Source organism: Urocampus carinirostris, chromosome 12, assembly GCF_059441175.1.
Source record: "Urocampus carinirostris isolate Australia breed hairy pipefish chromosome 12, RoL_Ucar_1.0, whole genome shotgun sequence".
NCBI lineage: Eukaryota > Metazoa > Chordata > Actinopteri > Syngnathiformes > Syngnathidae > Urocampus > Urocampus carinirostris.
In genome coordinates this window covers 666,784-691,911 of record NC_142360.1, presented here as the reverse complement: position 1 = coordinate 691,911, position 25,128 = coordinate 666,784, and the positions used below count along the sequence as shown (strand labels likewise).

General features: G+C 40.7%; 1 protein-coding gene across 1 annotated transcript in view; it reads right to left on the bottom strand.

Annotated features, from left to right (window-relative positions):
- Positions 1 to 25,128, bottom strand: part of LOC148354600 (fibrillin-2-like) — a 153,172-nt gene that overhangs the window by 86,829 nt on the left and 41,215 nt on the right. Inside the window, exons 7-9 of the mRNA XM_088348774.1 lie at positions 19,793 to 19,990; positions 16,255 to 16,380; positions 8,866 to 8,991 (exon numbers count right to left, since the gene is read on the bottom strand). Of these exons, the coding sequence (XP_088204900.1) occupies positions 8,866 to 8,991; positions 16,255 to 16,380; positions 19,793 to 19,990 (450 nt within the window). The remainder of the gene's footprint in view (positions 1 to 8,865; positions 8,992 to 16,254; positions 16,381 to 19,792; positions 19,991 to 25,128) is intronic.

The following is a 25,128-nucleotide window of genomic DNA, read 5'->3' as shown; positions in this document are numbered from 1 at the left end:
CATGATGGATTTTATCGAATGTTTGTGGTTTTGTGTCAGACTCTCTGTATTTTCTATTTCAACTTTACTGTGTTTTGGATTAAAGTAAAGCTTGTACGCCAGGAAACTCAAACTCAATTTTCTTGGGGGCCACGGTTGCTAGGGTCAGGGTGAGGTGGGGCCAAATTGGGTTTTCCCCCAAAAAATCTCAAATAAAAACATTCCACTATTTTCAAATACAGTGATTCATTTATCTATGCAATTAAATACCCCACAGCACATTGAAAACACAGAACACAACCTTTTTACAGGCTTCATTTAAAAAACAAAAGTACTGTATAATGCAAACATTTATTTATTTATGAAAAATAACTATTAGCTTCAAGGCTGTTTAGCCAATCAGAATGTAGAACACAATGCACGATGCAAATACATGAAGTAGTAAAACAGTGAAAAGTCCACCGCATTATAGCGAAGGTCAATGTATCTTTTTTCCTACACAAAATAAGTTATAGTAATTAAATAAACAGTACTATATTTAGTAAGAAAATAAAGTCAGGTATAAATAAATATAATAATAATTCTGCAAAAAAAGTAAGTATTTAAGTACATATTCTACACAAAATAACATCTGAAAAAGAAAGGATTAAGAGGACAATAAATCAATCAGTAAAATTGGGCTGCAGTTACTTTAAAATTTCATGTTTACGCTAGGGCCTTAATCGATCACCCCAGGGGCCGCAAATGGCTTGCTGGCCACAAGTTCGAGACTACAGTTGTACGCTACTTTGTCTAGAGCAAATACGCCCAGCACAAAATTGACTTCCAAGTAACTCAGAACTTTGGAATGGATGGAATGACTGCGCCCCCTTTTGGACAGTTCCCAAACGTACCAATTCACAATGTACCGTAATGAAATCTGATAAAATGAAGTTTTGAAAGTAATTAAAACATCCAAGGCTATGTATTGATATAATACTGTTCTCACAATATGTAATTATGTCGATTGGAGGGGCATTATTTTTTCTAAGTGGAGTTCAGCTACAGCTCAACTATTTTATTCTTCATAATATTATTTAATCGTTTACGCATATATTATGCAGCAAAACTACTTACGCAGCAGAAGTGCCATTTAGCTATTTTAATGTATTTATCTGAGGTATTGGGGGGGTTGGTGCTACTTCCCATAGGGTGTACTGCGATTTCACTTTGCGATCCCCACGTCAGAATGAATGAATGTTGTATCCAGGGGTCTACTGTACAAGACGGGGCTCAGCACATGGTGGCTCCAGAGCCACATATGCTTCCTTTAGCACAGCCCCAATGGCTTTTTCAAAAATGTTGAAAATGGAAAAAGATGCAAGGGATTATATGTAATGGGCGGGGAATGCGACAGCAAGGCAGGAGTGCCCTCGGGAGGCGGGGCCGATGCCGACAGCCGACGTGACTGGAGCTCAGTAAGTTTAGCTAATTGCTCCTGCTTACGCCGCATGAGCTGTTGACGTTGTTGGAAAAGCAGCTGAAGGGCAGTGACGTCACCCAACAGTCACCGGACCTCGCCCTCCGTCGGGTGCAACTGTTGCAGGGCGGAGGGAGTTTCCAGCTCTCCCCAATCCGCGCTTGTGTGAGCGTTCGCTGGGTCCATTTTTGGTCAGTTCGTACTGTCAAGAACCGTAACAGGAGGAGAACCCATGCGCGACATTTCTCACACAAGTTTTATTTTACAGGAAATGGGGCATTCATGCACATTAACCCAAACGCCAGTGATTCGGCGATCGTTGGGCGGAATACGTAATGCAGCAGTCTGGCGTGGAAAAACAGGAAGCCAGAGGCCGACAAGATCGATACCAATTGTACGAGCAGATATCGGACAGACGGGGCAAACAGGATTGATATCAAGCACTAGAAACTGGAATCCGATAAGCAGGACAAGATAGACGGAAACAATACCAGACATTGGAGATTGAAATTAAACAGGACAGACTAGACGGGAACGCTACCAGACACTAGAGATTGATACAAATAGAACAAAATAGCCGGGAGCGAAACTGGAGATCGATATCAAACAGGACAAAATAGACGGGAACAGTACCAGACAGGAAACACAAGTAGGAAACCGGACATAGTCAAAACCCACATCTGGTGGGTGCCGAGGTTTGTTGACAGACTGACAAAGGGTGAGTGAGAGCACTGAGATTAAAAAGAATGTAAGCCAATCTGTCAATAAGCCACAGCTGGCGCCACACTGGCGGGGCCAATCGGGCGCCATGGCATCCAAGACAGAATCATCTCTATTGTCATTATACAATATCACAATGACGGAGGGCTTCTCCTGTCAGTGCAATACCCGACGTAACGAGCGGCTGGCTAGCTGCACACTAGCATCACGTTGAGCCAGGTCTTCCATTTAATGGGTAATGGATCTGGCATTGGTAAGAAATAGGCTCAACTCTGCTTATAGTTTTTACATAGCTGCAACAGTGGCTTTTACTTCCTCACCAGACACGTTTCAGTATCTTTCCGGAGTTCATAACAATGCGTGGAGCACCCGATGGTCTTGACAATTCGTCTATGATGTTGTATCGATGTCAGTAACCGATGTCTACAAGCTACTGTCGGGTGTATTGGTGTAATGCCAATGTATGTGTAGATAGAGAGCGGCGCTGCCACGAGCGGCTGCCTTTTCCAGCAGCTGCCCTATTGTTTTATTGTCTGCTCCTATCTTCGGTGTTTTTTCTTCCCGTTTTGACAACTACACTATGGATTACTTCTATCCTATGGACATGGGTTTTAACGCACAAGAAATGCGTGTATTCAAGGAATTTCAACTCCTTGCCCTGAAAAATTCTCGTGCCGGCGTGATGAAGGGGCCTATCGTGGAGGAAAAGCCGGAGCTAGCGAAGCGGCTAGCGGCGTTATAAGTCTTCGGTACCATCCGTAATCATGGTAAATGCGAACTCACGACCAAATAAGATCATCGAGTGCTGGTGGAAAACATCGAAGCGCACAGGGAGCGCAGTTGCTGTGTTTTGCGGAAACGTGGCTCACGTTTAGCATTCCGGACGCTAACGTGTAGCCACCCGGAGCTACCCGGAGCAATCCGGCTTCAACGCCGCTAAACAGAGACACGAAAGCCGGGGGGAATCGGAGAGGAGGCGGACTTGCTAACACGAGGTGGTGTATCCCTGGATTTTCACAAAGAAAAGTTTTCCATCCGCCGCAGGGATGTCGAATTTTTGGACTGGCGTGACGTCATCCACTTCGCTACAAGCACCCCTAGGGCATCATGTTCATCTGTTATTAAACAACGGGGTAGACTGCTGGAAGTGTGAATTTCCCTACGGGGATGAATAAAGTATCTATCTATCTATCTATCTATCTATCTAGAACGACGAACTTTCAGGGCTTTTTTGTGTACATAAGAAAATTACTAAATGGGAGGTTTTGAGTTTGTCCCCGCCCTCATGTAGGTTTTCGATCTGTGGATGGTGTCATAATAGTCCTAAGTTTGCAATAATCAGTGGTCTGTGCAGCTCTTTGAGACTCCTTGTGATAAAGGGCTATACAAATAAACATGACTTGAGACCCAAGAGCTGCTACATCTGTGTGCGCCGCCATATTGGATCAATTTTAATAAGTTCCGGTACTTAGAAGTTAACAACACCGTACACATTCTACTTTCTTTCAAAAGTCCAACAAAATTGTTGTAGACCTGTGATAACATCAAACAGTCTGAAGCACCCAACCAGTATGGCCGACTGTCTATTTCTGAATATGCGCGTGACGTCAAACTAAAACGGTCAATAGGAGTTAGCAATAGGCAAAGGAAGCATTTTCTCACCCAAAGAAAAAAGGAAAGGGCTCTTATTTGTAACAGTACAGTATATAGAAGTCTGCATGAATAAGTGAAGTGAGCCAGCAGTCGAAGGAATCATTTCCATTCCACCTTAACATGTCATCCAATCTTTGAATTCCACAAACATACATGGTGCATTTGAGAAGAAGTGGAAACCAGACCCCCCAACGTCCTGCGAATCCCTTGGCAAGATTTTAGCGATGAGGATGACGAAGGTTTTTAATTGGAAGCAGAAGGCAGATCACGTTGCGCCACCATGCCGGCGTATGTTTTCCTTCCAGAGTAAGTGTTTATAGAGCCCGGCGGACTACAGCCATTCCTTTTCCTTGGCTTCTAGCATGTGACGGGGCATTCGGCTCTGATTACTGTCAGGCCCTTTGTCGGATAATTTGAGTATTTTGGGATTTTCTTCGAGTTAAAGCTAGCAGTATCCAAAATTATTCAGGGTTTTTACAGCTTAAGGCAAGTTATATTCAAGACTTTTAAAATCAAATTCAAGACAACATCGGCAAAAAAACACAATTAAAACAAACAAAACAAAAAAACACTAATATTTTTTGCGCACAATACATCATATCTCGTCAGGGTTGGGTAGGGTTACTTTAACTTGATTACTTTCAATTACTTTTGGATTACTCCAATACCAAATATGCTAATAAAAGACAAAAGAAACTAAATATATATAAATAAAATTATGACTCACAACACGTGGTAAGCTTTCTCTCCTGGCTTTGATCTCCGGCAAAACTAACATAAAATGCGACAGAAACAAAATGAAAAAAAATCCATACAGCTTGCCAATATAATTTTTGCCATTCCATGTATTCCGTTACTCCCCAAGCCTGCACAAAATTTGGTAATTTTATTCATATTAAGTTTCTTTTGTTTTTTCTTAGCATATTTGGTATTTGAGTAATCCAAAAGTAATTGAAAGTAATCAAGTTAAAGTAACCCTACCCAACCCTGTCCCTCGTACACATTACCTGGCACAGCTTGGCGTAAAGCTTTGGTCTGACAGCCACTTCTCATTAAATGTAGACTTTCCCATGGTCCAGAGTAAACGTATCTGACCCATGTTGCGGGTAGACCCAAGACATGTGTCTGTTCCGAAAGGCCCAATTGACACCACATCACCGTTTTTAAGGTCTGGCTCAACGATATAATCACTATGTACTCAAATATAAGCCTACATCGCATATAAGTCGACTGCACAAAACCAACTGCAAAAAAATAGCCACGTACGAAGAGAAACACGTACAGAAAATACTGAAGGAAAGTCTAGCAACCCTAATTATTCAAATGTGTTGATCCATCTATCTATATATCTACCCTGACAATCTACACCAAGACAAACACAAAAACAAAGAAAAGAAAAAAGGAAAGAGTAGCAAAAAATGCAAAAAAATATTGACCATGGCCAACCCAAATGCCCAAACACATGAACAAGTTAAGCACCTCGGCACCCAAGTTGGTCATGCTTTTGTCCATCCAGATGAAACGGGACACAAGAAAGCGGCCATGTCACTCGGGTCAGGGTGACACAATACACACTTATGTTCGACAGCAGGGCTCGACAGCTTTCACTGGTTTACCCCTGCCGCATCATACAGGTGCCCTGCCCATCCCTTACAACCATCCGAACATCCCACTATCCTTTCACAACACCTCTCTACTCATTCCTATCACCATAACAAGAGCTCTAGCTTCCACTATATTTAGACCTCTTACCTCCAGTGCCATCCATTCACGTCAATTGCGGCTTTCCTCTTGGTCTCTTTCCATTTACTTCTGCTCTGTAGATCCTCTTCTACATTCACTCCTCATCCATCCTCTCCATGTGTCCAAACAAACCGAGTACTCTCTTATCCACATGCTTGCTAAGTTCCACTACTACTCCAGTTCTGTCTCTCACAATTTCATTTTTCAAACCATCCAATCTTGTAAATCCTAATATACTCCTCAAATACTTCATCTCAAAAACATTTAATTTCCTTCTCAAATCTGCGTTCAGGTTCCCAGTCTCTGTACCATACAACACAGTCACACTCTCATACAGTCTTATCTTAACATCCATACTCATATTCTTGTTACTCATCACTCTCCTCAGAGCACCCAAAACCTTGCTTCCTTGATTCACTCTGTGCAATACCTCACACTCCATTCCACCAACTACAGCCACACCACAACCTAAGCACCTAAAGCTTTCAACTTCTTCCAGTACCTGTCCATTCAACCGTATTTCCAACACCATGCCCACTTCTTCACGTGAAGACGTCATCACCTTACTCTTGCCAACATTCATACAACTTGCGCCTATCACACACCCTTCCAAACTCCATCACCAACCTTCTCAAATTTTCCTCAGAATCAGCCACAAGTGCTGTGTCATCAGCAAACAACAACCGACTTACCTGCCACACCGTTCCACTTTTCAATCATCTCTACACCTCTGCCAAATACTCTTGCATTCACCTCTCTCACCACTCCATCCATGGTGTGGTAAGAGATGTGTTCATAATAAATATTAATGTGTTGGTAATGAAGAAAAAAACAAAACAATGTTAAAAATATCAAAAAAATTCAACAATTTTAAATAAAATATTTTAAGCAGCGCTTTGATGTCAGACACTTATCTATCATTTACTTTTGATCTTTCAGTTTTCCACTTTTACTTCCCCTTATCACTTTCTTTAGACCCATTATTATGGGCAAACAAAGGAAATAAAACATGCTGAATCACAATAAAATGAGATGTTGTCCTTGTGAAACACAATCAGGATGGCACCAATTGAACAAGAAGAAAAGATTGGGCAAGTGGGAGCATGAGGACACCGCACAGCCTTGCCCCATTGGGTCAATTTGACCCATTTTTCCGTGTCTTTTTATATAATTTGAACTAATTCTTTGGGTTGTTCTAAACAAAATGTTTAATATAAAATGAACTTCATAGGAAAAAATATGATTACTTTGAGTAAAATAATCTTTCTTTTAGCTGAATTCTTTTGTACAAAAAAACACAAACATTACATGTTTTTAGTGGGGGTTGTTTCTGCATAACGACACCGGAGATTGGGTAAAATAGACCCAAGTTTTGCACTCGTCCATTTATGACCCAAACTTGGGTTATTTTTAATCCAAGTATATTGTAGAGTGCACTTCGAATCATGATCCCCGTTCAAGTTCAAGTTGGATGACTTGCTTGCTACCTGTTGACCTTTTCGATGCCTTGTGCTTCCAATTATTGAATATACATGTGGAAAAAGCCCGCTTTTGTTTTGGTATGACAATGCTCCGATGCATGGATGAAATTTTTCAAGTTCGGTTAACTTTGGGCCTTGCAGATGATGAGTTAGTGTCCTGTCTATTTTCTTTTTGCATCCAAGCAAAAACTGCAGTATTAAGTATTTTCTAGAGCTATACTGAAATGAAAATTTGGTTACGAAATTAAAACCAGAAACGCTGAGCTGGAAAACGAAAATTAAACAACGGAGAAAAAAAACAGATTTCGCACTGACTTGCTAAAAAAGATACATTATAAAATGCTAAATAACTGGCAGGCAGATTACAAAATGCTGGTTTAAAGTGTTTCATACATTAAATTATGATAAAACAAAAAAAAGGCATTACCCATTACAGGTCGTATAATCCCAATCCAAGATGTACCCAAAGTAAAATTGAATCCTGTTCTTGAACTGGTTGGAAAATATAGGCACTTCTGGTTTCTTTTGAAAGGTAACACTCTGAAGTTTTGTCCCAGATACACTATCTGAAAAACTAGACATTGTGTTTTACTTTTTTTTCTAGGGGTAGGTTCGGGCCTTTAGGAGACAGCACTAAAACCTTTGCAACCGCGTATTTTCCATTGCCATTTTTTTTTTAGATAACGGGAAAGAGTTGTAAATATTTGACTTCTTTTTCCAGAAGTCAATCAACGATTGTGCACACTTACGCGCAAGAATAGTGCCTTAAAATGAATTACCAGCGGCCTTACGCACATTTATTTTGGGGTCTAATTTGAATACCAAGTAAATTTCTATGCATCTTTCTTTTGGGATATCATTGGGTAAACAGTATGTCAATCATCATTTCAATTGGTTACTACTGGCTAAATATATTCAGAGCTAAAGGAAGCGATCTCTGTTTTATCATTACTGGCTCTTATAAGCTAATGCGGGGTGTGGACCGTGAAAAAATCCTGCAAATGGCAGAAAGTGGGGTCAGTGGAAAGGTCAGAGGCGAACGGCTATATTGGAAATTAGTTTGTTTGTTTTTGTTTTTTAGATGCATCAACGATACAGAAATGCTTTTAGGCGGATTTTTTTGGAGTATGTATTTTACTCGATTTGATTCACTGGGTGTTCCTTGATGGAATGACTCCATGTTTGCAGAACATCAACTCATCAGATGACTTCCCAGGGGACTTATTGGTGAGCTCCACTGAATTTACTCTTTTCGGGTATCTTGTTTCAGACCGATCGTGATTTTTCTGTAATGAGTATATTTTGAAATGGTCATCGTATCTTGAATCGTAAGAGTTTAGGCTTTCCAATGATATACAGACTGTCAGATTGTTAGGGGTTTAAATGATTTAAATGTCACACACATTATATGTGTTCATGAATTGAAACTGCTGAACTTTATAGCATTAACTCTGCAGTGATAACATGTGAGTTTGGCCAAAAGGTAGCTAACAGAAACATGAGAGCAGAGGGACATATGTATTTTTAAGAAAAGGTATTTCGGGAAAAACTTGTAAGAGGTCCATTTCTCGTCTACAGTCAGTGAAAATGAATATCCCTCAGCCAGGAGTGTCCAATCTTTTCACAAAATGGGCCAGATTTGGTAAGCTGAAACTGCGTTTGGGCCGACTTTTTAGCATGGCATTCTTTGAACAGTCTTTAATAAATTCACCCTCCGTCAATGGTTTGCAGTGCTTGGCAATCAGCGTGGCCCACCTCGGAGCTCGCCTTTGTAGCATTTAGTACATCCTAGTATTTTCTTATTTGGGCTTTATTCTGGTGGCCACTCACCCACACATCTGGAGCCATCAGTGCTGGACACATAACCTCTTGGGCAGGTGCAAACGTAACTTCCTGCCGTGTTGGTGCACTCGCCTCCGTCGCACACGCCGGGCATGGTGCCACATTCGTCAATGTCTGTCAAATTGCAAAATTGTGGACATCATTTCATAAAATAAGTCAAATATTTCATTGTAAAATTTGCTTCTTTCACTGGCAGATCCCTTTGTTCATTCTAAATGTATTTTTTTGTATTTTATTATTTATCTTTACAACAATTTGTTTCAAATAAACAAAAATTTAAGCTCTAAGTCATGAATGGACCATTTTTCTTTATATTAAAGAATTTAATTCTTATTTTACAAGAAAAACATTTTTAGGAATTATTGAATAATATTTAAAACTCCATAAAATGAGATAAACTGTTTCTTTAGGTCAAAGGCAGAAAAATTAACTCCTTAGAAGTATTCTTTTTTTTTATTATTATCTGTCTTTTTTTTTCATTCGATGAATCAATGATATTGAAGAAAGGTGCTATAATTTCAATTCAAACGGCAGAAGCAAAAAAAAAAAAGGGTAAATGAATTTGAATCATAAAAACATTTAAAAGTATCCTTTACAAATGAAAAATGATTTAAAATATATATAAATAATTATAATTAGGATAAATTATAACATATAAATAAATAATTATACATATACATACATACACACAGTGAATGATGTCAATCCAGCAATAGCACGTTTTGGAAGAAATCTCAAGAAGACATACGAAGAAGGAATGTTTTATAATCAGTTTGATTTTCGCATCCACCCGCTACTCAACTCGACCAGCTCAAGTCACATCACACATCAGGTAAATAGAATTTCATGTTTCCCTTTATATTTATAAAGATATTCAATCGTAGGCATGTAAATTACACATAAGTATTACTTAAGATAAACTATTTTGTTATTTTAATGTCTGTATCTAGGGGAATGAGAGTTCAGAACACATTAGCTACTTACCATAGGTTTCTATCCCCCGCCATATGGCAGTTTCATCTTACGGATTCATGTTGTATCCCAGGGCTCTATTATATTGTGATTTTCTTTAGCGGAGGTCCTTATTATTATTATTATTATTATTATTATTTGAAGGTAATATAGAGTTGAGCACCTCAGTCAATCAGTGCATGATGTCACTCCAGCAATTACATTCAAGGAGGGGGCTTGGATGCACAAACATCCACAGCTGCTAATTCAATTAAAGTTCCATATAGCAAAGAACTCAATGATCTCTGGAATGAATCGGTGACGACCCCTGAGAGTCGTTCAGCTTTATGACACCACAAGAAATGACCCAGAGTTATTTACCAGGGTTGGGATCGAACTGGGAAAAAAATCCAGACTCCAGTTCGATGCTTTATCACATTTTTATGACGTGTGGCTCTTATTCATACACAATTACGGCAGCACCGCAGGCATAATTACAGCTTTAGTGCCCATGCAGTTGGTACACCGAGTTTCCTCATCGGAATTGTGTGCCAATGCATTTTGGCAAGGACTATTTCGGCTCGTCGAGGCTATAAAAGTGTTTCAGAAAGACCGATCACGTGACTGGTTCAAAATATCAGTCAAACAGAAGGGAAGGCACATAGAGGGTAGATGGAAGGAAAAAGGAAAATGTTAAGTGCAGACTGACGCCATAGGACCATTAAAACCAGGTGCTTTGATGAGCCAAAAATAATCTTAAGTGGACCTAAAAACCTCAGTCAGATCCTGAGCTGAGCTAGAAGATCCCAGACTGACTAATATTCTTGTAACAATTTCCTTTTTTCCCTAAAGAAAGTAGAAGAAGTAAGGCCTAAAAAATCTAGCTCGACACGACCCGGCCCTTATGAGTATTGAAGCCTTACCCAGCCTGAACCTGAAAAATTAACCTTATTGAGGGCCTAAGCCTTAATCAAACCCGAATTTTCATATTTTATCTGTGAAGACTAGAGAGCAGGGGGGCTCCTTTCTCGCTGCCTTTTTTTTAAATAATCATGCGTCACTATTCTTTGTCTTTTTTTCTCTTTAAGGATGATCCCGCAATGGATTCTGTCCTCCTAGTGCGAGCGAACAGACGCAGAAAAAAAGAAACAAAGACCAATGACGGGTGGTTAATTTAAGAAAAAGTCAGCGAAAAAGAAGTCCAATCTGCCCCGAACCTAAAATTCAGGTCATGCTTGGGATTAACATAGTTTTTTTCCCGTTTTCTTTTTAGTCATGTTGCAACAAAAATCACATCACATAATGAAGAAATCACCTGAAAAGAAAATCGGAGTGACAGGTTGTAGCCAAAGGTTCATAAGAGACCCGTCCCCAAAATAACTTGTTGTTGTCATATTTTACATCATTATTAAAACCGTTTATGAATCCATTGGAAAAATTACTAACTAAACAGCCACCTGCTTGGTATGTAAGTTGCTCCTTTAAAAAGGGCGGGGCATGGGCTGCACAGTGGCTCTCACTGGAGAGAAAGAAAAGCAAACAAAGGACTGCGCGTACTTACTTGAAGCAGATTTAAGTAACGAAAAAACGGCTTAAATGTAGCAAAATGTATCGTAGTATTGTTTCTTCTTTACAAATCTACTCAGGTAAAAGTAAAATGTATAGTGATTTAAAAAGACTCCCAGAAGTACAAAATGTCCCAAAAACTTACTCAAGTCAAGTCAAGTCACATTTATTTATATAGCCCTTAATCACAAAAATGTCTCAAAGGACTGTACAGGATTACAATTACAAAATTACACAATTACCTGATCTTAAACCAGCTGCAGGCAAGGAACAACTCAAAAACCTCAGTGTGAGGAGAAAAGAGAAACCTTGAGAAAGGACCTCACATGTGGTAATCCCCCTTCCAGGATTGACCAGGGTGAATTACAATTAGCATTACTGTACACATAATAGTAAACATTAGGTAAGATGTTGAAAATGTCCGGAAAGTGCAAGACATTGACGCCCCCAGCCTACAAACCAGTCCAGAAAGTCTATGACTGCCACGACGCTGCCTCCCGTCTCTGCCAGCTGGTAAATGCAGGGGTTGACATGCTGCAGGTCAGACGCTGGTCCGCTGACCCATCTCAAATCATCCTTCTACTTCGTATCAGCCAGGCAGGCGTCGGAAAAAGACAGGACAAAACAGAATATGAGGTGGGCATTAATCATATGCTTTGGAATAGAAGTGTGTCTTAAGCCTCGATTTAAAAACTTCCGTTGAGGTTGCAGATCTTATCTCCAGAGGCAGGGCATTCCATAACACCGGGGCCCGGATGGAGAACGCTCTCGAGACTGCAGACTTCTTGGCTCTCGGAGTCACAAGTAGACCGGCATTTTCCGAGTGCAGACTCCGTGCAGGAACATAGGGGGAAATCAAATCGGAGAGATAAGAGGGTGCAAGCCCATGCAAACATTTATATGTTAATAAGAGAACCTTAAAGTCACACCTTAAGTGGACTGGGAGCCAGTGCAAGTTGGCCAATACAGGAGTAATATGCTCAAACTTTTTGGTCTTAGTCAAAAGTTTAGCTGCCGCATTCTGAACCAGCTGCAAACTTTTAATGCTAGACATCGGGAGACCAGAAAGCAATACATTACAGTAATCAAGCCGAGAAGTAATAGACGCATGAATTAAAATCTCTGCATCTGATTGGGACAGCATCGAACAAATCTTCACAATATTACGGAGGTGGTAGAAAGCTATTCTAGTAATATTTTTCACGTGTAACTGAAACGACAGATTAGGATCAAATACAACACCTAGATTTTTGACCGAGTCACTATGGGTGATATTACATTTGTCTAGGTTCAGGGTAGTGTTTGAAAACAACTGACGACAGTGAGCTGGACCAATAATCAACATTTCAGTTTTTCTGGGTTAAGGCGTAAAAAATTATTTGACATCCATCTTTGAATCTCAGTAAGGCAAGCCTCCAGATTTCTAATACTTAAATGTCCAGTTTTTTCCAGTGGCACATACAGTTGAGTGTCATCTGCATAGCAATGGAAACTAATATCATACTTGCGTTAATGTCACCAAGCGGGATCATATAAAAACTAAAAAGAAGGGGGCCAAGTACAGAGCCTTGAGGAACACCACAGGGGACATTAGATTGTTTAGAGATCAGATTGCCATAGTTAACACATTGCATCCTGTCTGACAGGTAGGACCTAAACCACGAGAGTACAGTTCCTGAGATACCAGTGCGTTCTAGACGAACCAATAATATGTTGTGGTCGACCGTATCAAAAGCAGCGCTGAGATCCAGCAGCAGTAACATTGATGAGGCACCGGAATCTATTGTTAAAAGGAGATCATTGGTTACTTTAGCCAGGGCTGTCTCAGTAGAGTGATTTGCCCTAAATGCTGACTGGACAGTTTCCAAAAGGGTATTTTCTGACATGAAGTCATTTAGCTGCTGTGCAACGACCTTTTCAAGTAATTTCGCAAAAAATGGCAGGTTTGACACCGGCCTATAATTACCTAGGCTTCCTGGGTCAAGGTTAGGTCGCTTAAGCGTGGGTTTAATGACGGCAAACTTGAAGGCTACAGGAACAATACCCGAGGATAGCGATATATTAATAATATTTAAAACTGATGGTCCTAAGATCCCAAACAGATCTTTCACCAGTGAAGCTGGAAACGGATCAAGCAGGCATGTAGTTTGTTTGGCCCTACTGACCATCTGTGTTAGATTATCAAGTGACAAATCATTGAAACTGGAGAATGTTTCTGAACAACCGCCGACACGGTCCATACCTAACACCTCCACATCTTTGATATAGGGGGAGGAAACAGAGCGTTCTTTTAAAATTTCATTCCTGATTAGTTGAATCTTTTTATTAAAAAATTCCATAATGTCGTTAGCAGAATAAGTACAACCAATTGGGTTAAGTTGTTGTCTGGTAAGTTTCGCCACTGTGTCAAACAAAAATTTCGGATTATTCTTATGTTTAACAAAAATCTTAGAGAAAAACGAAGCTTTAGCTGAGGCAAGAGATACTTTATATTTCAGCAAACTGTCACACCAGGCCAGTCGAAAAACCTCCAGCTTAGTAGTGCGCCATTTTCGTTCAATTTTTCTGCAACTTTGTTTGAGTAACCTAGTTTCTTCAGTAAACCAAGGTGTATTCTTCTTGGGTCGGAATTTATACTTTAGGGGCGCCACAGAATCAAGAACATTAACCAAAGCAGTATTGAAGTTGTTTGGAAGTGAGTCAACAGACCCAGTGTACGAAGGGAAGGCTGCAGTTACCGTAGGTAATAATTCTTTTAAGGCTAACACCGTTTTAGGGCGGATATTGCGACTGCTAAAGCCTAAATTTTCCTTATCACAGTAACCATTAAACAGCACCTCACATTTGACAAGATAGTGATCAGAGATGGCATTAGGATACGGTAACACTGTAACATTTGAGGCTACTACGCCACGGGTCAGGACGAGATCTAGAGTGTTCCCATCTTTATGAGTGGGCACATCGACCATTTGATTGAAACCAAATGTATCAATCAGTGACTTAAATGCAATTGCAAGTGAATTTGATGGGGAGTTTATGTGAACATTAAAATCACCAATAATTACAACATTGTCCGCATAAGTTACTAAGTCTGTTAACAGTTCCGAAAATTCTTCCAAAAAATTTGAGTATGGTCCAGGTGGGCGATACACAACAACTACATAAATTGGTGTTGACATTAAGGACCTCATAACAAGTGCTTCAAACGTTTTAAAACTAGTAGGGGTATTAGGAGTAAATTTCAACTTATCTTCCGATATAAGAGCAACACCTCCACCTTTTTTGCATTGTCGTGCCAAGTGCGAACTCACAAAGTTAGGGGGAGAAGCCTCATTTAACACTACAAACTCATTTGGTTTTAACCAGGTCTCACAAAGGCCAATAAGGTTAAGATTGTGTTAATTAATAAGGTCATTGACAAGTAAAGCCTTGGAGGCTAGTGATCTAATATTCAGAAGGCCAAGCTTCAGCACTGTGGACTGAGCTGAAACCTTTCGCGAGTTTTGAAACCTTAATGGTAACCTCCACAGGATTATACTGCCGGTCCCGGGTGTTGTGCCTTGCATGACGGCAGATGCGGCCCGAATTCCATACCACAGGAATATTGTTGACAGGTGGAGTAGCAGGATGACTATTGGTAGAAAATAATGTTATTTCTTCTCCCTCCTCACCTAACAAGGGAGAAACAGAGGTAAGAAGCACAGAAGAAGATGCTATAGAAGAGTTTAAATCAGGGTGTATGGTGCAGTCAGTAGAACGCTCTAAACTACAAAATCTATGTGAATTGCATGAATCTAGCATAGCGCTAGTTAGCTCTAGCGTTACAGACTCCACACCCATGGTTACAGGTTCACTAATCACCTGTGACCTGGCCTGCACTAGTGTACCCTGTCATGGAAAGCTTAAACAGTAATCTATATTTTTAGAAAGAGTGAGAGCACCTTCCCAGTTAGGGTGAAGGCCGTCTCTCCTCAGCAGGTCAGGTCGGCCCCAGAAAGCAGGCCAGTTATCCACAAACCTAAATCCCTTCTTATTGCAAAAACATGCCAGCCACCGGTTTAGCGAGACTAGTCTGCTAAACCTCTCATCATTGCCTCTCGCAGGCAAGGGGCCAGAGACAATTACTCGATGCCGACTCATCTTTGTGGCGAGATTACAGGTTCTAGCAATATTTTTCTTTGTAATCTCAGATTGTCTCATTCTAGTATCATTATAGCCGACGTGAATGACTATATCGGTGTAGCTAGCCCTGTCATGGTGTCTAGGTTTGCTCGTCAGCTCCCTCAAATTAGCCTCAATGCTCTGGCCCCAGAAATACACATAACCGTGGCTGGGGTGCTAAGCTTTATGTTACGGGTGATGGAGTCACCTATAACTAGGGTGCGGGAGCCAGTAGACCGGGGTGGAGTGGGACTAGCTAGGGGGCTGAACTTGTTATGCGTCATAAATGGCTCACCGCGATTATCATGCCGTTTAGGGCTTTTAAGCGTCAGATGCCAAAGAGCGTCTTAGCAGCCGTGGGAGGGGATGCCCTTCAACAACGATCGGCAGCAGCTTCCGACTGTAAAACAATTGTGCGCGGCACTTGCCTTGCGCCAATCGTCCGAGATACTTACCCGAAACTTTTCAACTGTTCAAGATAAAAAATTCTCAATCCAGAATTCTGCTATAGTAGGAATCTCGTAATCTGAAACAATCTCGTAGAAGCGACGACGTGAGCAACACAAAATTCCCGCCACTCGATAACCCGGAATTGGAAATCAACTCAATGGATTAAATGCAACCCGTATTCCAAATTTGAAGTACTTTCTACTTGGGAAGCCCCAAAAATACAAACAACGCTATCATGATAGGACTGACCTTCACATTTGTGGCTCTTTTCACTTTGCCGGTGGCCGGCAGGGCATTTGCACTCGTAAGATCCGACAGTGTTGATGCAGTTGCCTCCAGCGCAGAGATTCGGGATGGCTTGGCACTCGTCCACATCTGCAAAGATTAAAATAAGTCAAAATTAGACTGAAAGTTACATTTTAATAAATCTTTTTTTGCTGAGGTCAAGGAACAATAATACCCAAAATGAGCACTCTATGTTAAAAAAAATAAAATATACGCTCACACACACATATTATATATGTATATATACATACATACATACATACATACATACATACATACACACACACACACACACACATAAGGTAGGACCTCAGTTATCGCGGTTAATGGGGACCATAACCACCCGCGATAAGTGAAAATCCACGAAGTAGCGGCGCACCTTAAAAAAAAAAAAAAAAAAAAAAATTACTTTTTTTTTTAATTATTATTTTTTAGACCCGGTTAATGGGGACCAAAACCACCAGCTAAAAGTGAAAATCTGCGAAGTAACGACGCCCCTTCAAAAAAAATAAATAAATAAATAAATTCATCTCATCTCATCATGCACCGCTTATCCTTATCAGGGTGAGGCCGCGTCCGCCAAACTCGCTCCGTCGCGCGGCCCGGGAGTGACCTACGCCGAAATTTTTAAAATTATTTTTTAACCATTACAGACCGCGAAGCTCTGAAGCCGCGAACATCGAACCGCGAAGTAGCGAGGTACCACTGTACATACATACACAAACCCTAGCAAAAAGTATGGAATCATCAGACTTTGACAAGTACTCACTCTGACATTTTTTAATCCGTAGAACAAACTCAAAAGTGCAATTTCTTGGCATTCAGAAACACTAAAAGGTATGAATTAAAAAAAATTCAGTAAATGCTACTTTTATAGACCAAGCACAAGAAAAAAATGTGGAATCACTTCATTCTAAGAAAAAAATATATGCAATCATGAAAAAAAAGAAAGAAATAGAAATCAAAATCACTAGTATTTAGTTGCACCACCTTTGGCTTTTATGACAGTGTGCAGTCTCTGAGGCATGGACGTGATGAGTGACAAACAGTATTCTTTATCATCAGGTGCAAACTCTCTTTGATTGCAGTTGACAGATCATCTTTTCAGGTTGGAGCCTTGCTGTGAACAATTTTCTTCTGATTCCATCACAGATTGTCATCTTGGCAAATTAGTTTAATATCCCCAAACATTTTTTCCATAGAAAGAATAAGAAAACTGTCCAAAATGTCAATGTAAGCTTGTGCATTTATTGCAGATTTGACCACAGCAATCTGCCCAGTGCCTTTGCCTGACATGCAGCCCCATGTAATTAAGGACTATGGGAATTGTGATTGTGTTTTCTTCTGTCTTCTCTGTAAATCTCATCAGAATGGCACCAAACAAAAGTTCCAGCATCATCACCTGGTCCAACGCAGATACTTATGGAAGATGCCATTATCTTAAGGGGATTTTGCTCAGTTCTGTCACATTCATTGACTTCAACTTCCTCCCATTTCCTCTTACCGTAAATTCCGGACTATAAGCCGCTACTTTTTTCCCAAACTTTCAACCCTGCGGCTTATTCAGTGATGCGGCCAATTTATGTAATTTTTCTAACAGCCGCCAGCGGCACTCGAATTCAAGGCACATGACGCAGCTTACAAGCTAAACGCAATTGACCAGTCCGATAAAGAAGGAAACAGAGCTACTGCACGCAAGGTAAATTACCTTGCGAGCGTGTTGCTAGCGTGTTTTTGATTAAGGGAGCGTGGAACGTCGTCTATATGACAAAGTCTCTTACCCATACTGGGAAAGACAACTTTGATTACGTCGATTATAAGGAGGTAGATGAGGACGGTTTACCGTGGTTTCTGCAAGAATGGGTTTTTTTTTTTAACAGATCGGTTCACTCTGTTTCTAGTAGCGTTTTGCTACCCTTTACAGGCACGGTTTGGATGAAAGTTATAATATTATCATTAAAGCTTTGAAAACTCTCTAGGTGTACCGTCTTTCTTTGTAAATATCTGTAACCATGTATAATATGTATTTGCATCTGTATATTTTGTAATGTATTTGTATTTATTTTGGACACTTATTCTGATAAGTCTTGCACTGACCAATAAAAGAAGGGGCGTAACAGACGAGGGGGATGACGGGAAGTGGGGACCGATAAAGGTGAGTGTTTGTGGACACAGCAGACAATAGTGGATATATATTTTTCCCACCCTTACCTTTGGAAATATACACTTTTTTTCCTTTGATTACTTTTAACGGGACCCGGACTCTGCAGGTCTGCAACCAATGTTAACTACCGGTATCGTTTTCTGTTATTTTACCGGCTGTGGTTTTTGAACTGTGAACTTCGTGTTCAGTTAAAATCGCGGGACTCAAAGTTGGGTTTGGGTTAGTTTTATGATTACGTTACATATTTTAATTTGGGCGCATGGGGCTTATATACAGGTGCGGCTTGTGTAAGTACAAAAGTGACTATCCTCTCAAAATATTGTGGGTGCGGCTTATATTCAGGTGCGCTCTATAGTCCGGAATTTACGGTAATTTGTCTTGTGCATTTTATGTTTTCAAGAGAGATGGCCTTTAGTTGTTTGTGTCGACACCGACATGTCTTCCTTGGCCTACCTTTGCGCTTTACTTTAACAACATTCCCATGCTGTTTGTCTATCTGTCTGTCTACCCTGGTCATTTCCCGCGAGAGGGGTGACAGAGAGCAAGACAAACACATACACAAAAAAACAAAAGAAAAAGGAAAAAACACAAAATATTTGACCATGGCCAACCCATATGCCCAAACACCCAAACAAGTTAAGCACCTCGGCTCCAAGTTGGTCATGCTTTGGACCCTCCAGACGCTGTTTGAACTTGGTCCAAATCTTCGATACAGCCCACATCTTTGGCAACCATATGCGTAGAGTTACCTTCTTCAAGAAGTTTGACGATCCTGTCTTTGGTCTTAAGAGACATCTCTTTTGTTGAGCCATTCTTCTTGCCAATCCACATAGTCCAGGAGCCCTCCAAGGTGTGATAACTGCACTGTTTTTAACTGCTGACTAACGAGCAGACCTAATCTAAGCCAGGTGGCCAATTAAGGAAAAGAAATTGACTGGATGTATCCTTATTTTCTACTCAAAATGCACTGATTCTAATTTGTTTTCCTCAGAAGTGAGTGATTCCATATTTATTTCCCTGCACTTGCTCTAAAAAAGTAACATTTGCTGACCTTTTCAATGTTTTTTCTCAGTTTCTTTTAGTGTTACTGAATGCCAGTATGTTGTACTTTGAAATGACTTTATGAATGTTTTATGTTTGTGATCTAAGCTTTTACTCCATATAAAATATGCTAGGGGGGCATTCAAAAACACTAAAATTAAGAAAAAACATAGACTTAAAATATGCAACTATTTTGCCAATGACGTAGTTTTTAAGGGATATTTTTGAACGATGTATAGTGTGTTTATGGAATAAATAAAACAGATTTTTAAAAAAATCTCCATCCCTCCATCTGACCTTGGCAGGCCCCGGTGCGGATGTTGGGGATGAAGCCGCGTCGGCATGGGTGCGGCTGGGAAGGGCACTGCTCGCATGGGTGTCCCCATGCCCGCCCGATGGTGGCGCAACACAAGGTTTTGGTGCAGACGATGCCGCTCAACTGGCCTTGGCACAACTGGTTGTTCACTTGCGTAAAACACGGCCCTGTCCTGTAATCTGTGGGACGGCGGAAACCACGGATTAATACCACATACAATTTGTATCAACTTACTCTGTGCCAAAGACATATTTTTCGCAACATTTTCTAATTCTCTATCTCTCTCGATATTATATATATCTATATAGCTATATATCTATACATCTATATATCTATATATCTATATATATATCTATATATCTATATATATATATATATATATATATATATATATATATATATATATATATATACACAGTGAAGAAAAAAAGGATATGAACACCTGAGAAAATGAAGGTTAATAGTTGGTACAGTAGCCTTAGTTTATTACAGAGGTCAAACATTTCCTATAGCTTTTCACCAAGTTTGCACACGCTGCAGGAGGGATCTTGGCCCACTCTTCCACACAGATTTTCTCTAGATTAATCGGTGTTGTCATGTTCGAAGACCCAGCCACGTCCCATCTTTAATGCTCTGACTGAGAGAAGGTGGTTGTTCCTCAAAGTCTCATAATACAGACGCTGCCCTAATTACGAACGATACATATATATACACATATATATATATATATATATAAATATATATATATATATATATATATATATATATATATACATACATATATAAATACATATATGTATATATATATATATACCGTTAATTCCGGACTATAAGCCGCTACTTTTTTCCCAAACGTTCAACCCTGCGGCTTTATTCATTGATACGGCCAATTTATGTAATTTTTCTAACGCCCGCCAGCGGCGCTCGAGTACAAAAGGTAAGATTTAGACCACTGGAATATAAGCGTAGAGGAAGACTGCAACTTCTTAGCTTGTGCACAAATTAAATTAGCGTAAACTTACCCTCATCATGCAAATTGCAAAAAGAAAGGCACATGACGCAGCTTTCAAGCTAAAAGCAAACAGAGCTATTGCACGTAAACTTTACTTTGCGAGCGTGTTGCTAACGTGTTTTGGAATAAGGGAGCGTGGGACGACATCTATATGACAGTTTCTTTCCGATACTGAGGAAGAAGACTTTGATGGTGTCAGTTATGAGGAGGAAGATGAGGATGGTTTACAGTGATTTTCACAGGTACGGTATATTTTTTTAACAGACCCGTTTACTGTTTTGCGAGCGTGTTGCTAGTAGCGTGTTGCTATCTGTCACAGTCACGGTTTGGGATGAAAGTTATATTATTATTATTAAAACTTTGAAAACTCTCGGTGTACCGTCTTTCTTTGTAAATATGTGTAATATGTATTTGCAACTGTATATTTTTGTAATGTATTTATTTTAGAGACTTATTCTGATATGTTTTTCACCGGCGAATCAAAAAGGTGGCGAAAACAACGGGGGCTGACGGGAAGTGGAGTAAACGTGAGACGTGTTTGTGGACGTAGCGGACAATAGTGGATTCATATTTTTCCCACCCTTACCTTTGGAAATATACATTTTTTTGGGTTGGATTATTTTCAACCGGACCCGGACTCTGCAGGTCTGCATCAAACCTTAAGTACCGGTATAATTTTCCGTTCATTTTGCCGGCTGTGGTTTTTGGACTGTGTACTTTATATTCAGTTACAATCGGGTTTGGGTTAAATTTGTGATTGTGTTACATATTCTAATGTGGGCGCATTAAAATGTGGTGGGTGCGGCTTATAATCAGGTGCGCTCTATAGTCCGGAATTTACGGTATACATATACACGGTATACATATATTTAAACATTTACATATATACATATATATATATATATATATATATACATATATATATATACACATATATACATACATATACAGTGGGACCTCGCTACTTCGCGGTTCGACGTTCGCGGATTCAGAGCTTCGCGGTCTGTAATGGTAAACAAAACAAAACCCCCCCCCCCAAAAAAAAAAAAATGGGGGAAGGGGCGTCGCTACTTTTTGCGGGAATCCCCCTCGGCCGACGACCCTAGCACGGCGCGCCGTTCTCATTTCCCGCTGTTGTGCCCAAATCCGACTCCAGTACCGAATCCTCCCCCCCTCGCGTAAACGCGCATTCTGCGGCGCTTCCGACAAAAGCGATCGTATTCTATATAATACCCTTATTGAAACCATAAAGCGAGCTAATTAAAATACCGTATTTTCCACACTATAAGGCGCACCTAAAAAGTCTTAATTTTTTTCAAAAGCTGACCATGCGCCTTATAATACAGTGCGCCTTATATATGGCTCAATATTAAATCGCAAGGTCTCGCAACTTACGCAACAGCCGCCGACTCGATTTTCCCCCGAACGTGGAGTAGTCCGCGGTGTATGCTGGGATTTATATACCGGCGTTTCATTGGCTAACCAATGCGTCAATCATCATTTGAATCGATCGCTATTGGCTAAAGTTATTCGGAGCCTCGGATAGGCTAGAGGGCCGAAACAAACCCTGCAATTGGCCAAAAAAGATGTGTCAATCATCCGTTAAATCGATCACTATTGGCTGAAGTTATTCGGAGCCTCGGATTGGCTAGAGGGCCAAAACAAACCCTGCAATTGGCCGAAAAAGATGTGTCAATCATCCGTTAAATCGATCGCTATTGGCTGAAGTTATTCGGAGCCTCGGATAGGCTAGAGGGCCGAAACAAACCCTGCAATTGGCCAAAAAAAATGACTGAATAGCAAGCTTGCTAAACTACGCCATAAAGAAACATATTTCATTAGTCTGTATTTGTAAATATTTTACTCTCCTGGATTTACTACACTCATGGTTGTAAGAAGACCATGAATGCGTATCATTATTGAACGTGAGAACTTAGGTGAGCAATGTGGCTTTATATTTTCCGGGTAGCTTGTTTTACAACGATCTTGATGTTGCTGTGATGAGTTGAGTGAATTAAACTCAATTCCAAGTGTTTATTGTCATATGCACAGTAAAGTTGCGAGCGAAAAAGAAAATAGAAACTAAGGAATGGTTGGCATTTCTTGAATCCCAAGACTAACCTTCCGAATGATATTTGAAATGATGCATTTGAGTGACATCGTACGGACACCGTATCCGCACGTGTCTACGACACATATTTGCTTCTTTGCAAGCTTTGGGAATCTTAAAGGGGTAATCAGTTTGACTGAATCATCTGACTGTTTTGTCGACGTTCCCATTGTAGCACCTTATAATCCGGTGCGCCTTATCTATGGAAGATATAGGACCAAAAAATATTTTTTGGGGGTGCGCCCTATAACCCAGTGCGCCCTATAGTGCGGAAAATACGGTAACTGGGCGATCGTGGTGTATATAATGCGTTTATTTAAACAATAAAGCGCAATCGTATTCTACAAAATGCGTTTGTTAACGCGGATGAAAAAGTCACCAACGTCACGTCTCCAGCTCAGGCCGCGATGGCTCTACACGGCCCTCGATGGGGGGGAGAGGGGTAGGGGGGACCTGTGGGGCTTAGGGGGCGGTGAAGCGGAAGCCGCGTGGACCCAGCAGTGGCAGCCGTGGGCTACCAGTACACTCAGTAGCCTAGATGGTAGTGTGCCCGCTTTGAGACTGGGAGGTCGCTGGTTCGCGCCTCGGCCGAGTCATACCTAATTGGTAAAATGGCGGCGCCCTCTGTTGGCTGCGGCTGCATCGGCTCGCTACAACGGGTCAGGTGTATCGACATTTCGTTCTGTGTACATTGTTACAAAGAATGACAATACAAAGGAAATTATTATTATTATTATCATTAGTACGGCCAGAGTATGTCGAGAGCCTTCCCGGCTTAGCATGGTGCTCGTGGCGCACGTTAAAGCTCGTGTTTGCTGACGGGATCTCAAAGACTATTATGCTTACGGCGGTGAAGCGGAAGCCGCACCAAAACCGCGCGCCGGTGTTGTGCCCAAATCTGACTCCGACAGGCCGTCGCGGTGTCGTGCGTATCGCGCCCGAAAGTACCCGCCCCGCGGGTTAGGGGCTTGCTCGCGAATAATAAGGATAAGCGGTGCAGATAATGAGATGAGATGAGATTTTTTTTTCTTTTTGAAGCGACGTCGCTACTTCGCAGATTTTCACTTTTTGCGGGTGGCTTTGCTCCCCATTAAACGGATCTAAAAAAAAAAATAATAAAAAAAAAAAAAAGGTTTTCTTTTTGAAGGGGCGTTGTTACTTCGCAGATTTTCAGTTTTTGCGGGTGGTTTTGGTCCCCATTAACCGCGATAACCGAGGTCTTACTGTACATACATATATATATCAGTGTTCTCGTTTGCCCGCATCCCTGCGTCCTACACGCATCGTTTTTGCTGGGGACGCATTGTGTCAAATCAACATGCGTCCCCAGGACGCAACTTTTTTGACACCAAATTGTCATTATGACCCGATTACTTTGTTTTAAGATTTAACGCACTCCAAACTTTTCATCAGGCAGATCCGCCATTGTTGTTTTGGTCTCGCGCCGATCTCAGCAAACGAAATCTCGTTGCTTCGAGATGGCGTCATTGTTTTGGTGGTTGTCGAGTGAAAGAGAAGTATGCCTCCGAAAAAACAGTTGGTATTAGGTGCAAATCAACAAAAAATTAACTTCTTCAGTGTTGGTAATGAGTTGAAACATAATACAGAATGTGGTAACAATGGCAATAATTCCGGCACAAGAAAACAGCGGAGAAATTCTTCAGAAGACCGCAAAGGCAAGGAAAACACGTGTTTTGAAGAGAACGATTCGACGAAAGATAATAAACAAAGAAATACTCCTGACAAGAAAAGGACTTTTCTGCCAAAATGGACTCTATTATATTCCTGGTTACGCTATGAGTGGATGATAATGGGGGCTACATGTTCTGTGATGCGTGCACCCAGCGTGACAAAAAAAACTGGATTGCATAAATCATTTCGCAGTACGAAATTTCAGAAAAGCACATTGGATCGGCACAACGACATGAAAAAAACAAATTAGCTATGGAAATTCCGTTGCTGCAATTGGACCATGAGAGGGCATTACAACTGTGGCGGGACACCAAACCACGAAGAATATATGAACTGAAAAATCTTAAGTGATTAAAACTGCATGAATATACAGACTAATATTTCAGCAATATTATTTTGTATAATGTACAATATTTTTGTATATATATATATGTGGCCCGGGCGTTCACTGGCACGTGGGTCGCCCGTTTTGGACCCCTTGCAGACCTTTCATCTGACAGGGG